The sequence below is a fragment of the Bombus pascuorum genome, chromosome 10 (genome assembly GCF_905332965.1).
Source record: "Bombus pascuorum chromosome 10, iyBomPasc1.1, whole genome shotgun sequence".
NCBI lineage: Eukaryota > Metazoa > Arthropoda > Insecta > Hymenoptera > Apidae > Bombus > Bombus pascuorum.
The window spans coordinates 11976219-11992504 of record NC_083497.1 but is presented as its reverse complement, the minus strand read 5'-3'; the positions used below and the strand labels follow the sequence as shown (position 1 = coordinate 11992504).

Below are 16286 nucleotides of genomic sequence, written 5' to 3'. Positions count from 1 at the left end.
GTATTCTAATCCCGTTAGTAATTTACTGTTACACTAAGAAATATCGGTCTCAGTAAAAGGCGGGTTTCCATATAAGCACTGCAACGCATTGACCGTTCGCACAAATATATTTATCCAGTGTATATACATTTGCTCTTCTATCAAATTGTTAGTTTTAGCAATAAAGGTTTCACACTTTAAGAAGACAGAATATAACTGACGTGTCCTTAATGAGAAACAACGTGGCATTTACGAGTTGCTGCGAACTTTTGTATATGACTCTCAGCTGAACAATTTTGATGAAAGCGAAACAATTTGAGTTCATTACCATTCAGCTGCAGTTGCGCGTAATATAAATGTAAAATACTTGGGAATACTTATTTTTTACTAGAACCTCGTCTGTCAATTCCTCGTACAAGTGCAATATCGTTTTATATATGTAAAATTAAGGTTATATCGGCAATGACTATGTCGATAGTGATACAACTGTCACAAGATAAATAATTCATTTTGTTATTGTGCGAGTGATTCTTCCGTTCAGAAATGTTTGTATGCCATTTGATCGGAGTATCTACGTTGGAGCATTTTGGAACAATATATCGATAATTATCGTATAATCCATGCTGGATAACGTTAAAAGTAAGCGTTAAAAATTAAAGAGTCGACGCTCGCATAAAAAGACCATCGATTACGGTGGAGGTTAAAAAAGTAAGGTGCATGAGATTGTTGTTGATCTTTCATATCGTTCTTCATGGGTATTAAAAGGAAAATGAATAAGGATGACAACGTGGAAGATGGAATCCACGAGTCAAAGCATGTGCACGAACGTTCGGATGTACGAGGTGACGAAAAGAATATAGCTATTCTTTTATTTTTATATCTGTTGCAAGGAATACCATTGGGATTATGCGGTTCTATTCCCATGTTGCTTCAGAACAGAGACGTGTCATATCGTCAGCAGGTAACTTCCTAGATTTATATTGGAATTGCTCCAGATAATATACAAATGTTGTTGTACCTCCAGGCTGAATTTAGCTTTGTGCAATGGCCCTTTTCTTTGAAACTGTTTTGGGCACCCATAGTAGACTCTGTGTTTTCACGAAGATTTGGAAGAAGAAAAACATGGCTAATTCCAACTCAATATTTAATGGGATTTTTCATGCTGTTATTATCCAGTCATGTAAATCAATGGTTGGGTAGTAAAACAATAAAACCAAACATAGAAATGTTGACTGTAATATTTTTTGTACTAAATGTTTTGGCTGCAACTCAAGATATTGTAGTAGATGGATGGGCACTGACTATGTTAAAAAGGTATAGATATAATTTGTAATTGTGAGACTATATGAGTTAATAATAGCTTCGATAAGTCTATATTTCTGTTTTGTATATTTAGGTGTAACGTGGGATATGCATCAATTTGCAACAGTGTAGGACAAACTGCTGGATATTTTATTGGTTATGTACTTTTCATGGCATTAGAATCTCCTGAATTTTGTAACAGTTATTTGAGATCTACACCTTCCAATGAAGGCATTTTAACTCTGCCTGGTAAAGTAATTTGAGCATTAATATTTGAAATGTTGACATAGGCACAATTGTGATTTAATATTCATTTGTATAGATTTTCTTTATTTCTGGGGATGGGTATTTATAATTATCACCACTTTACTTGCCTTTTTTAAACACGAAGATTCAGAGAAAATGCACAAAGACGAAGAATTGAATACAGATATCAAACATGCGTACAGATTACTTTGGAACATTGTCAAATTACCATCTATAAGAATAATCATTATATTTTTGTTAACTGCTAAGGTCAGTAAATATAATAAAATTCACATTTATATCATTAATAATAATTTAATTCTGCATCGCTTGCAGATAGGGTTTTCTGCTTGTGATGCTGTAACAGGTTTGAAGCTAGTAGAAGCTGGTATACCAAAAGAACAGTTTGCTCTTATGGCTGTGCCTATGATTCCATTACAAATAATGTTACCATTGGCAATATCAAAGTATACAGTAGGTCCAAGGCCCATGGATATATACATAAAGGCAATGCCTTATAGGTGATTAGAAGACAAATGTATGAAGTAGAATATTCCAAATAGGCATATAATAAATATTTGTAATTGATCTTGTAGACTTGCTTTTGGATTAATAGCAGTAGCTTTGGTATTTGTGACACCATATATTGTAACAGGGGGGTATGTTCCAGCCTACTACTTCATAGCTTTAATTGCTCTATATTTGATACACCAGGTGAGATATCGATACGAAATGAACTATAATTCGATCAATAATGGTAAGCGATTATAAAAACATATATATCATCTTCGCTTGTCATAGGTTTTCACAAGTAGTATGTTCGTGGCATCGATGGCATTTTTTGCAAAGATTAGCGATCCAGCTGTTGGTGGTACTTACATGACATTACTAAACACATTAAGTAATCTCGGAGCTAATTGGCCAGCAACGGCAGCTCTTTGGTTCGTTGATCCATTAACGTATCGACAATGCAGCACCGATCCCTCAAATGACTGTAGCACAATTTCGGAAAGGGAGGTTGGTGCCTGTTGTTTCGGCTTACAGATAATTGTTTAAAAGTTTTGAAAACATAAAATTTTTTCGTTTTCAGCTCTGCATGAACACGCACAATGGTACTTGTAACATGCAATTTGATGGATATTATGTAGAGAGTATCTTGTGCTTTATCATAGGACTTGTTTGGCTCAGATGGGGTCGACGGAAAATAGATCTGTTGCAAACAAGACCAATGTCTGCTTGGAAAATTATTCTTTCGAAGCAGAACAGATAACAGTATTGAATTTGTGTTGCAGTTTGCTAATACGGCACCTGCAATTATTACGAAATTGTTAGAAGTGTGCGAAAATTCGAACATATCGGAAACCCGATGCTCGGGACCAGTCGAGAAAAGCCGCATTCCAAAAGCATCCGTAATTTGAGATTGTCGGGATTCCTGAAAATTTCGGGATTCTTGAGCAAGTCAAGATTTTTGAAAATTATAAAATATTATATTTACGATATATTTCGCTATTGTTTTTACTTCGTATTCTAGTCTGTATAATTTTTTAATTTTCGAGAATTTCAAAATTCCCAGGAATTCTGACAGTACCGAATTACGAGATACTTTCGGGAACCCAACCAGACCCGATATTTTTGGGTTCTCGCACATCTCTGGAAATTGTACAAAGTCAATACGCTTATGTTGATTGCGTATCGGTTGCGTGTTCAGGTGATTTTCTACACGTCCATCAAGTGTTCCAATTCGATCAACGCAACATGAACTGAATTGTTTTCTAATTTCACGATATTTTTTGTTTCGTGTTCTTATTTGTTTAATTTTTTTTTAACGTAACAAATAATAAGCGGTATTTGTCGAAGGTTTGATACCTAATTTTATATGAATAATTTTTAACATTACTTCATATATTGGCACAATAACAACATCGAACAAGTACTGCATTCATTGTACAATTACTTAAATAGAGCACTGATGATTTTGGTTGTAGCATGTCGTTTATACCTAGTGATATGCCAAAAAAAATAAAACTGTGTCTTTTTCTATTTATGTCCTCATCCTTCCATGAAGATTGGTGATTTTAATTACGATGTAATGTAGCAAGCATTTACTACATATCTGTACTTTCGATTGGGTTTGGATAACTTAACGATAAAAATCGCGAACGGGTCTTGTAATTTATTATGTGTGAGTACATAATGCTAATAAAAGTTTTCCATACAAAGTATTCTACCTTTACTCTGCTTTTACCATATTCGTATTTTTTGAATTCATCGCGTAGAATTTAATGTGACAGTGCAAATAGGGATGATAGAAAAAAAGTTATCTTTCTGCGGCTTGATAGCCATTTTTTTATTTTATCTGCTATCACATCGTGAAAGGAACTGAAGAGATAAAACGGTATTCGTAGTATGCATTTAAGTACTATCTAGCATTTGCACGTAAATATTTTTTAAAAGCAGATATTTACGGGACAGGATCGGTAGTCGGTGAAAGGTGGTTCACTTAATCGCTTATCCACAACATCCAGGTCGTAAATCGGTTCGATGGTCTTTCTTGAAATTTGTTGCTCTTTTCTTGAGATGCGCCGATTCCGAGTGTATCGACTCGTGATTTGCAACTGTTGGCACAGTTAACGAGGATGTGTATGTTGTAGGCAATTCAAGAACGTGTTCATCTCCCTGCGATTTATATCGTTGCGTTAATTTTAATTTCTACCGTTAAGAAGAGGTTCGTTAACGGTATGTAGAAATAGATCTTTTTGAATGGAATTTTCTCTAGGAAAATTATACAAGAAACATAGCAAGATATTTACGGTTTTAGTCGATTCGGTATCCATAATGGTGCCGGGGCGAGACTCAACGAACAACGATAAATGTTGAACTTCATTTTCGATACTCCGTACACAAACGAAGGTAACGAACGTGGCGATCAGAATCAACTTGATAAACATGTTGCACGTTTCTACTTTGACTTCAAAATTCCTTCTAAAGCTTTCAAGTGTAAGGTTCACCTTTTTATATAGGTTAATACTTCCATGTTTGCTCGTAAATCTCTGCCAGACTGCATTATTAATGGCTTATGGAGGTTTAATCAAACGTCGATACATCAAATTTGAAGTACTTTAAAATCGCCTGTTTCTAGGAAATGTTGTCAAAGATATCGCTCGAAGAATAAACATATGGTTCATTTTGTGTTCGTGTACTTTAAAATGATATGCTGGTAGTGTAAAGTGAAGTTTAAAGAATTAATTACCATTGGAAAAATTCTGATTTTTCAATGACAAATATTTTATATTAGAAGACAAATATAGTACAGAACATCGACAATAATTTTTGGTACCATTCTTATGCACGGTTACACGAGCTTGATAACCACGTATAGTGCAGTATAGTTGCACGGCTAACTAGATTTTAATTCCACATATATTTTCACAATCTCTTCCTCGTGGCTGTCGTTTTTGTGTGGGTTCACGCAATCACCGATAATTAGTTTGCTGTACAGTATGCGTCGATAATTGCGCGTACATTGTAATTGCCCTTGCAATTTGCGGTACAATATTGGGATTTCGTCTCGCAGAAAATTTCTATGTAACGTTTCAATTGAATATTCTCTTCTTTATATGTATACTCTCTACTGTAAAGGTGAATCGTTTTCGAAAATCTTCGCAGATATTCAAGGCAGAAAGAAATGTTTCAAATATCATGTAAAAGTTTGCTGCAACGTAATATTCTAAGAACGAATCCTACTACATATTTACTTTCTTGTATAATAACTTGGCTTAGATAACTTGACTTATTTGAAACATTTCTAAGCGTCTGCAAATATTTGTATTCCTTGCAAGTTACTCGCGTAATCCTCAAGCGATGTATTCTTCGTAAATAAACGTTCACCATAAATCTTATTTAAGACGTGATATTATGGTATTTGCTAGGGTATTTTTCATCTATATAACATCTACGTCACTTTGACGGTAGTAATCTTTAAGATATCAATAGTATATACTTTCTTATGTAACATCGATTATATTATCTGCTATGGTAGTCGATCCTTGCTGGATCTGCTGAGCGGAGGACTGTCAAAATAACACACGCCATTAGTTATTTAAATTATACGGAAAGAAATAATTCGAGATACCGTATTAATCGACGTTTGTTTTACGTCAAACATGCATTAAAAACTTTTGAACGTAAGAGGTCGTGAATAAATTGGTGGACTAGGAACGGTCAACCCTAGAGACGTTTTATACTATGGAACAAGTGGAACAAGTAAAACACGTCGATTTAATCTCATAAAACGGGCGAAATTATAAATGAAGACTACAAAGAGAAAAGGGCATGATAAGTAGTCATATTTTCTATTTTCTCAGGGGAGCAGTTTCAAAATTCAATAGAGCAATCCACGAGCTTAGCAAATCCGTGTACAGATAATCTTAAAATTAATGCCCGCCATATAATAGCTGAATCTATTGTCATGCTTTTTTAGATTCGTATATCTTACTGTATAATTAGTCTATCCGTTCCCAAGGCACCATGTTTCGATCCTTGCAGCAGAACATTCAAATTTGCTCAAATAGACAATTGTTCTGCATGCCTTTCCAAAATCTGGTCTCCAAAAATACATTCTCCCTCTTTCTGCACATCTTAACTTTTTTTTGTTTTTTGTTTTTTTTTTTTTTTTTTTTTTTATTTTTTTTTTTTGCAACATCAAATTTATAAATGTTCCGAATATTTTATTATTCTTCTGGACCAGACGATGGGTTTCTAGAAATCAAATTTGTACTAAGAATATTATACCTTCTCTTCCCTTAGAGTCGACTGAATTTTACTATTGTACTATATCGTTAGATACACTTTGTTTTTTTGTGCATACGTATAAATACGCAACTAAACGTTTTAACGTACAATCAGCATACGATGAAATTTTGTATGCGCAACGAGAATTAATATATATCTGTAAAATATAAAAGAACTGTATATACGATAAACTTGTGCGCGATAAAATATAATTAAATAAAATATAAGGATTGAAATACTTTCAACTAAATTGCGATATAAAAATACGATATAATCGATCGACGAAAGTAATCGAGATAAATTACTAAAAAAGCACAGTCTTGCCTACATTGAAATCCTTCCAACATCCAGTTGCTTAATTCTTAAAGACAAAGTGACTCGAAAGGGATACAATTCGGCTTAGCATTTTACATAACATCGGTATGTACAAAGATCCCTCGGACATTCTAATCTCTAATTCAAATTGAGGTATATGTAAGAAAACAATGGTCAAATTCTGTAACATTTTTCCAATTCCCTACGTATTATAATTTACTTACATTCAGCGTTGATTGGCATAATTTTTACACAGTTCTGGCGAACTCTATGCTTCTAATGCACGAAATCTTCCTCGTTTAAGATCGGAACTTTATCGCTTTTCTGATTAACCCGTAACGTCGCTCCCCATTTCGCACCCCGACCAGCTTCCGAAGTCGCCATTAAGATCGAGTACGAATTTGGACCCGCTGCTTCTTTACTGTAGTGAATGCCATACAGGAAGTATATTAACATTCCTGCAACAAAGGTATAACGAGCGTGCGATATTATTGTGAAACAGTATTGACGATACTATTGACTCGTATGCAACTTTGACATATCAACCTACCGATTATCATCCACACAAGAAATCGTAGCCACGTTAAAAGCGACAAGTGAAACATTAGCCCAACGTTGAATAAGATACTCAGAGCTGGTACTATAGGTACCATAGGTACGCGGAATTTACCAGTAGGTGGACTCTGTTGGTGCGCAGAGATGACGATAAGACCTACGATTATGCTCGATTAGTTGGAGAACAAATGCGTGGCGTGGAGTGAAAATTTTAAAACTTACTGCCAATCAGTAATGTAACAACGTTTGTCAGAACGAAGTAGTCCCACCAGTCTGGTGCAAAATACGTTTGACATACCAGTATTAACAGATAACATAAAGAAATGCAACCTGCCGTATAAATCATTACGGAACCAGTGACCGCATCTCCAGGTTTGCAGTTGCCCAGGAAATTCACCAGCCAAACGTAACGTGATGTAAGTTTGCCAGTGCCCTCGCTCAGATCTAAGAGCTATAACGAACGTAAAAATTATAAAGAAAAGGATAGATAGGAAGACTAGATTTTCTTTGTATTCTTTTAGTCCGTAAGAACTAAAGACTTTGCACAGTCTAGTTAGTAAACAGTTATAAATGCTCGGTTCCTTCTCTCTTCTTTCTTTACCTCGGATTCGGCGGACGTGACGCTGTTACAGTCGCTGTTGGAATCCGCACCCTCGGTAGGAGGCGATGTCAAACTGCTCGGTGTACCAGCGTTCGATGGCGGCGGCGTAATTTTCTCAGGACGATATCTTAAGATAATTACGCTCGCTGAAACGATGGTATAGGCCAAGAAAGTACCGATAGACATAAATTCAACTAGATGTTGAAGGTCGAAGAGCAAGGCGATTAAGGCACTGACAGAGCCGCTGATAGCTAAGTTGAGAACCGGAACTTGAGTGCGTTTGCTAACGTGGCCCAGAAAACCAAAGAGTAGACCATCGTTCGCCATGGCATACATTGTCCGTGGCAATGAAAACAGGGATCCGAAGAGAGTCGTCGTCATTCCGCACAAAGCCCCAACACTGTTGCGGGTGAAAATTGTACACGGAGAAATTATTCCAACAAAGATGTTTCTTGCTTCGAATTTTAGGTAAGAATCGTTCGACGATTATCTCACCTTATCGCGTATTTCGCCCATGGTATTCCTCTCGATGAGAAAGCCTCGGGAAGCGCTGCTGTTGGATTGATGTTCCAATACGGCACGACTAAAGTTAAAGCGGCGCCGACCATCACGTACCCGATGGTTACGATTGCCATGGAAAATAGCGTTGCTCGTGGTATACTGTAGCTAGGATCGCGCGCTTCTTCGCCAGAGGTAGCTATAGAATCGAAGCCGACGAAAGCGTAGAAACATGTTGCGGCACCTGTTCGTGTGTAGGAAACGTATTAGAATAGAAGAATAGAATTTATTGGAAATGAACATGTACGAAGGAAAGTTGTCCAGTACAGAGCAAAGATAAATATTAACGTTGCATGATATTGCTTCCTTCTTTTATGAAGTTTCATCTATACTACAAATAACTGTTTAAATATTTAAATTTTACCAATCCACAGTAAAATAAAGAAGATATAGAAGCGTAGCAAAGAAGATATAGAATGGCTATTACTATACGATTTTCCCTCCATGTATAGATTCAAAAATACCTGCTAATACACCGCTGAATCCGTACGGCAAGAATCCTCCATTCTCACAGCTCCAATTAGAAAGTTTCGCATAATATATTCCCAGACCGATTACCAACCCCATCACGCCTAAATTTACGATAGTGAGCATAGAGTTGACCGTTGCCGAACATTTGACGCCCAATGCTAACAACATCGCGTAAGCTAGGCATAGACCAGCGGCTAAAAAATCTGGTATAGTTCCAAGTGGCTCTCCCATTGTGTACCCGTGCATTATTTGGCGGGTGTAATTGCTGATTGCTCCTCCTGCCAGAGAATCAACGTATCCGCTCCATGCCCTGGCTACGGACGCCGCACCTATTCCCGAGCATAAAAGTTCCGTGAAATTTATGAGACGGAATAGGCCGTAATCGAGAACAAATAACTTTACCGATCATATGCTCTAATATGATGTTCCATCCAATTACGAAAGCCCAGAATTCGCCGATGGAGATGTAGGTGTAAACGTATGCGCTGCCAGCTTTTGGAATTCTTGCACCAAATTCAGCGTAACATAACGCAGCTAACAAAGAAGCTATGCCAGCGAGCAGGAAGCTCAGGATTACACCTGGACCGGCTGTGCCATGAGCCACCGTTCCTGTCAAAACATAGATACCAGCGCCAACCATATGACCAACACCTGAAAAATACATTCATATATCCATATACGTAAACATGAACACAAAGAGATCATAAAGTTGCGCGAGAATTGTTCATTCTGGCAATATCAGGCATAAACGTCTCGTCGGGTTGTAACGCTATATCGCACGTATGCAATTAACATTTTTCCGGTTTTGAAACTACTTTATCGCCCACGAGTACGTGATATCGCGCGAGGTGGTCGTGCATGTTCTTACGATTAAAATAGCAGAAAAAGCATACTTACCAAGCAACGTAATATCGAACGTGGAAAGACATCTTTTCATTGGAGTTTCAAGTAAATCACCTTGAAGCTTTTTCGTGCGATTCATTTTGGAACACAGACCGGACATAACGTGCCCGAGGATCATTCGGCGAACCGATGGCATTCTGATTTCTTTTAAACAGATTCCTATTACAACATCATACTGTATCTGTATATGTATCATACTGATAAGAAGTACTTGAAAGCAAATGTTTGTTTAGCAAACGCATTGCCATTCCGCTAAATCATAAGCTTCATAAATGGTTTCTGTACTTACGTGGAATTGACTATGTTCGTATGCGAAATTTTTCGATGCTTGACTCGTTGTGACAGAATCTCAACTGTGACGAACACGATCTCACGACGGACGCTGAAATCTACGGAGAAGTCGCATGGCGCCTCTGTTAACACGCAGGCTCGGATATTCGATCGATTCAGCTGTGATAGAACTATTTATGTCACTCAGCCGTCAGAGTATGAATGAAGAGAATCTTTTAATCAACATTTTTATGACAATAAGCATGCTTAAAAAAAAAACCCATTCTATCGTGTTCCTGTAGTCGAATTTTTAATCGGCATTCGGAAAATTGATTTTCTTTTTAATCTATTTCTCAGCCACTAATTTATTTATTTACAAAACTTCCTGAATTTAGCTTTATAAACCGTTATAATTATCGATAGATCGAGATAAGCTCACAATCAATCTTTACTAAGCATTTTTACGAAATGTAATTGAAATTACATTATAATGTTCAATGTTGTGTAATGTTGCTCAATGAAATATGCGAATAAGGGTGGACAAGTGGTATCTGATATACATCATCTTTTTTCTAACCATAATATTATACTCTGCATAAAATTTTTAAGATAATATTATCGGTTGTTTGTTTAAGAAAATGTATCAGTTACAGATTAAATTATTCATAACAGAGATCATATCCTTTTTGAGTCATTCATCTAGGAACAATGCCATTCGCTCAAGGACTTAACGCAGGATATCGATAGCACCACATGGGAGCAGCACCGTCTAAGTTGTTATAATATGTATGTACGAAGAAGAAATGAAACTGCTCACGCTTGTGGTCCTGGTTTTTCTCGGACTAGTGCTGCACTACGCGGCCGTTACTGGAAGGTGATCTACGCTAGCATATACAAGAACCTATAAAGTTAGGGATCTGTCCTGTTTGATTAGCATGGACAAGAACCTATCTAATCGTACGGTTCTACAGAAATGTTTTCATAGTTATCTGAAATAGAAAAGAGTAAGAATAATTAATATTTATTATATGATTTTAGAGAAGAAAAGAAAATGTAATAATAATTGTAATATATTTTCCAGACACTATTTAGATTTAACATTAACTCTTGGCACTCGACATGTCGATTCCACTGGCATGAATATTTTTGATTATTATAAAATATTTTTAACATATTAACTTATTTTTTATGGCACGTTGCCAGTTTTGCAGTATACGGCTGATCGAGAGTGGTGTTCTTTCGTTTGCGAAGGTAAGTTTGTAACATGAAACTAAATAGGTTCCTGTCCATGCTGGCGTGCGTGCATGCAAACAGATCCTCAATTTTATAGGTTCTTGTATATGCTAACGTGGATCACCTTCGGCATTTGGCCGCATGGTGCAGCATCCGTACTGTGAAACAACTGGAACTACAGGCGTGAGCACTCTCTGTATGTACTTGTTTTACCGTTCGATATCGGAGTATTTAGAGTCGCATTTTCTTAGATGTGAAGTAACTTCTTGAAGAGTATTCGTGTAAGGTAAATCCGTTTCTCATCAGTGTCCTAAAATATCGTACAAATATTTAATGTTCGCAAATAAAAAATACGTATTTCAACGTTTCCCGTTATATTAGTGAGTTATAAAAGTGTTCTAACCTCTCTCTTCCCGTTGAAATGAAAACAATGAATATATAGCGTTAAAAAATAAATTTGAATAGCTTTAAAATAATACTGTAATGATATTAACCGATAGATTTTTGCGTTTCATATACCGTACTTGCTACTACGATAAATATAAATGAAAAATAACAGGTCATGAATTTGGCTTTCTGTTATGTATGTTGTGTCTTGATTCAAAGTCTATTAACAATGTATTCTCTTGATATTGTAAAGTGATTGTATCCAAAAGTAGGACAAGCAGAAACAAATTATAAATACATGATTTGCTTGAGTTCCCAGCTATTTTGGGATGGGAATGATTCTGGGATAAGTAAATAACTGTTAATATATTCACACTGTAGAAAATAACAAGATAAATATGAGTTATCACCGTGGTGGTGGTAATAAGCCAAAAGGCTTTGGATTCGCTGGCTTTCAAATGACTGGCACAAAAAGAAGTGGCTCTAACGTACCACCACCTCCACCAAATTCTACTCTAAGCAAGCAAGGCTATCATACTATGAATTCTATCACCGAAAATGCCTTATCTGCATGTTGGGGAATGCCAAAGAAGCGTAGCAAGACTGAGGAGGAGTGAGTATACGTTAAAGTTATAAGAAACCAAAAGCAACAACAACTTTAAATGTTAAATGTTACAATTAGGTACTTTGAGGATGATGACGATCCTCCGCCATTTTCCTTGGAATATATTCCGGCACCTGGATCTCCCACTTATGACTGGATGAAAAAATCAACTTCGAAAGAAGATAGCGATAGCGAGGAAGATCCACTAGATGCATTTATGGCTGGAATAGACGCAGAGGTTAAGAGAAACAATTACGAAGCACAATTGGCGGAGGACGAGCGCAAAGAAGAAAAATCCAAGGGATTTAGAGCGGATATCGATGGCGAGGACGACGAGGAAAGTTACTACAGGTAAGTGTTTTGTTGATTTTTTCGGCGAGCGAAGAGAAGATGCAGTAGTGTCTATTTAACTATAGTTCAGATTCATTGTGACAAATTAATTGATTGTGAACAGATATCTAATATTGAGTCGAGATTCATTTTTTAAAATTAACTTCTTGCGATCCACTTGCTATTCAACCAAACTCTGCTCATGTGCTACCAGTGGTTCACGACTTATTTACGCAGTTAATTAGTCATTGCTGTATTTGTTAAACAAAAAAAAAAAAAAAAAAGAAAGAGATGAAGAAATATCGGGTTATTCCATTGACAAGGTATATGGAAGAAAATCCAACTGCGGGTTTGCAACAAGAAGAATCTGATCAAGAGATCGACTACGATGAAGACGGGAATCCGATCGCTCCTCCAAAGAAGAAAGATATCGATCCCTTACCTCCTGTTGATCATAGCGAGATAAAATACGAATCTTTCGAGAAAAATTTTTATAACGTTCACGATGAGATCGCTAATTTAAGTAAACAACAAATCGACGATCTGAAGAAAACTTTGGGAATAAAGGTATCTGGTCCGTCTCCGCCGAATCCGGTTACCAGTTTCGGTCATTTTGGTTTCGATGATGCGTTAATAAAAGCTATTAGAAAAAACGAATATACTCAACCTACCCCTATCCAAGCTCAAGCAGTTCCGGCCGCATTGAGCGGCAGGGATATAATAGGTATAGCGAAAACCGGTAGCGGTAAAACAGCAGCCTTTATTTGGCCAATGTTAGTTCACATAATGGATCAAAGAGAATTGAAGGCAGGTGACGGACCCATCGGTTTAATTCTTGCTCCTACGAGAGAATTGTCACAACAGGTACTTGTTACGTTAAGGTGTAGCTTAAGCTATTATACTAAATTGATCGGAAGTTCTGTCGTCAGATTTTGCTCGTGGTTAGTATTTTATTTGGAGGTTTTCAGATGGTTAAAGCGTTATGTATATTATAACTATCAAAACATAGACCATTAAAAAATGGTTAATATTGTTGGAAAAAATTATCTTGACCCACTTATACAGTAACTCATCAGCTAATAACATTAACAGCAAAATTGACAAGTTGCAAGTGGATGGTTTGGCGATCTTCTAATTTTTCATCAATTCAATGCTATAGGAGCACCGAAAGAATATTTTAATTGTAATATCAGTTCAGATATTTCATTCGTTTCTTTCCAAAGAACAAAAACGACAGCGCTCTCCAATCAAGCTAATATGTATATAGGGATAGTTTCAGGCGCAAATTTATTCGGTTCGTTGTTGTATTCGTAGATTTACCAAGAAGCAAGGAAGTTCGGGAAAGTGTATAATATTCAAGTGTGCTGTTGCTACGGCGGTGGCAGCAAATGGGAGCAAAGTAAAGCATTGGAAGGGGGTGCGGAAATAGTAGTCGCAACGCCGGGTAGAATGATAGATTTAGTTAAAATGAAAGCAACGAATTTGACCAGAGTAACATTTCTAGTATTGGACGAAGCTGATAGAATGTTCGATATGGGTTTCGGTAAGCGCATCGTTTGCAATACAATTTTATAATCTTGCAACAGGGGAGAAAAACAAGTTTTCTTCGTCGATCGGTTGCGTCGTTGACGCGGTTGTTGGGAAACTTCTACACCTATTAATAATATTTTTATTTTGCTTGTTATCGCTCTGTTTGATTCCAGAGCCGCAAGTGCGTTCAATATGTAACCACGTAAGGCCAGACAGGCAAACGTTGTTGTTCAGCGCAACTTTCAAAAAGAGGGTAGAAAAGCTTGCGAGGGACGTTCTGACGGATCCGGTTAGGATAGTACAAGGGGACGTCGGTGAAGCGAATGCTGACGTCACGCAACACGTGATAGTGTTCAATAATAATCCTACCGGCAAATGGACTTGGTTGTTGCAGAATCTAGTTGAATTCTTGAGCTCTGGCAGTCTGTTGATTTTCGTAACTAAAAAGGTTGGCGATTATGACCGTGTTCGGTTCACTAGTACACTGCTGATGTTTATGCATTTGTGAGAAATTTTAATTCAAGTTTAATTTAGAACTGTGAAAATGTATAAAATGTACAGCGAGAAGAAGCTATAATGGGTATATCTAACTATGTCCATGAAACTATGAAATTATCTATATTGCATAAATATCCGCAAATTACTCGACAAATACAAAATATATATAGTGAATTTTTGCAACTGTATGGCATTATATTACCGTAGCTCAATGCGGAGGAACTTGCGAACAATCTGAAGTTGAAAGAATTTGACGTTATGCTGTTGCACGGTGATATGGATCAAATAGAAAGGAACAAAGTAATAACGGCTTTTAAAAAGAAGGAAGTTACTACACTGGTCGCTACTGACGTTGCTGGTAATTATCTTCTTGCCTTAAATCGGCTGGATCGATTAATCTTACTTGTAACGATTTCCTGAAACTCCTTTTCAATTTTTCCGTAGCTCGAGGTTTGGACATTCCACATATCAGAACCGTTGTTAATTACGACGTCGCACGAGACATAGATACTCATACACATAGGATAGGTAGAACTGGTCGAGCGGGTGAAAAAGGAACAGCGTATACCCTTGTAACAGAGAAAGACAAAGAATTCGCAGGTCACCTAGTTCGAAATTTGGAGGGTGCAAATCAGGAAGTACCAAAGAGTCTCATGGATTTAGCGATGCAAAGCGCTTGGTTCCGCAAGTCAAGGTTCAAAGGTGGGAAAGGGAAGAGTTTGAACGTTGGAGGGGCCGGACTTGGGTTTAGGGGAAGACCGGAAACATCTTCAACTTCGGTATTTATTCGTTAAAATTCCTCCAGTTTCCTTTTTCAGATCTTAATATAACGTTCCAAATTTGTTCATATTATTGTTTAGAGTTGTGGTTCCTCGTCGCAAGGATCTAAGGATATAAGCGAAGTCGTTAAAAAATTAGAAAGACATGGACCAGGTAGCGATCGGTTATCGGCCATGAAAGCTGCTTTCCGTAGTCAGTACAATTCTCAGGTAAGTCCTGTTTCGTTACGATCGTATAAATAACAACACATCATCGATCGAGTAGTGTTCCTTGTTAGTAGTAAGAAGTGATGAGGTTGAATCATTTAAATTTAGACGAAACGACTTTCTTAAAATTTAAACAAGCATCGCTATAACGTGTAGGATTTGGGATGATACATGTGATATGTGGGAATTTAATTGATTTTTAGTTCCGGGCATCGTCGGATCATACGTGGGAACAAACTATTACGCGGCCTTCGGTGATAATGCCCCCACCACCACCTGTACCTCCGAAACCAAATACGGAACAATCAAAGACTCAGGATGTACAAAGCACGAATATCGGGGGAGAAAGGAAGAGAGTGAGAAAGAGTCGGTGGGAATAAAACATTGATGACTGAAAATTGCGATTATTTTGTGTATATTAAGATATTATATTATTGCTGATAACATGTGAGCCGAAATGGCAATGCCAATTGTTTTTATATTATAATAAGATTTAATTTTACCAAATTTTTGCTTACCTCAAACTTCTTTTCCTACCTATACAAGTCGCCTATATAAGGCTGTATGACAGTGTTTCCCAACCTTTTTTGTTTGTGAAACATTGACGTAAGATGCTGGAGGTCCTCTCGTGAAGATCAAACTGGTATTCGTAGGAATTGAGAGGCATTAATTGGATTTTCTCGTGAAAGCTTTCCGAGACTACGATTGGCTCCGTTTCTTTCCAAGG

General features: G+C 37.0%; 3 protein-coding genes and 1 long non-coding RNA gene across 8 annotated transcripts in view; 3 read left to right on the top strand and 1 right to left on the bottom strand.

Annotated features, from left to right (window-relative positions):
* LOC132911533 (uncharacterized) overlaps nt 1-16286 on the top strand; it is a 245660-nt gene that overhangs the window by 17803 nt on the left and 211571 nt on the right. The window lies entirely within an intron of this gene.
* On the top strand, nt 115-3749 carry LOC132911505 (acetyl-coenzyme A transporter 1). The gene is made up of 8 exons (XM_060968196.1): nt 115-940; nt 1004-1293; nt 1376-1530; nt 1604-1797; nt 1864-2048; nt 2124-2241; nt 2329-2544; nt 2618-3749. Exons 1-8 carry the CDS (start codon nt 731-733, stop codon nt 2795-2797), a joined length of 1548 nt encoding a protein of 515 aa, XP_060824179.1. The 5' UTR covers nt 115-730; the 3' UTR covers nt 2798-3749.
* LOC132911500 (cationic amino acid transporter 4) lies at nt 4789-10161 on the bottom strand. Of its 4 annotated transcripts, none has more exons than XR_009659016.1 (10): nt 10011-10161; nt 9716-9880; nt 9221-9469; nt 8812-9147; nt 8285-8531; nt 7790-8189; nt 7411-7639; nt 7184-7345; nt 6858-7091; nt 4789-6771 (listed from the first exon to the last, which is right to left on the bottom strand). XR_009659016.1 is itself a non-coding variant. In XM_060968172.1 (9 exons), exons 2-9 carry the CDS (start codon nt 9855-9857, stop codon nt 6910-6912), a joined length of 1947 nt encoding a protein of 648 aa, XP_060824155.1. In that variant the 5' UTR covers nt 9858-9880; nt 10011-10161; the 3' UTR covers nt 4789-6909. The 4 variants fall into 4 exon arrangements, 2 of the variants coding, with proteins under 2 accessions (XP_060824155.1, XP_060824156.1); XR_009659017.1 differs by having other exon boundaries at nt 4789-6475; XM_060968172.1 differs by having other exon boundaries at nt 4789-7091.
* LOC132911498 (ATP-dependent RNA helicase DDX42) lies at nt 11389-16066 on the top strand. Of its 2 annotated transcripts, none has more exons than XM_060968166.1 (10): nt 11389-11407; nt 11993-12224; nt 12294-12566; nt 12869-13409; nt 13860-14088; nt 14249-14523; nt 14781-14931; nt 15018-15352; nt 15434-15562; nt 15763-16066. In XM_060968166.1, exons 2-10 carry the CDS (start codon nt 12010-12012, stop codon nt 15937-15939), a joined length of 2325 nt encoding a protein of 774 aa, XP_060824149.1. In that variant the 5' UTR covers nt 11389-11407; nt 11993-12009; the 3' UTR covers nt 15940-16066. The 2 variants fall into 2 exon arrangements, with proteins under 2 accessions (XP_060824149.1, XP_060824150.1); XM_060968167.1 differs by having other exon boundaries at nt 11397-11505.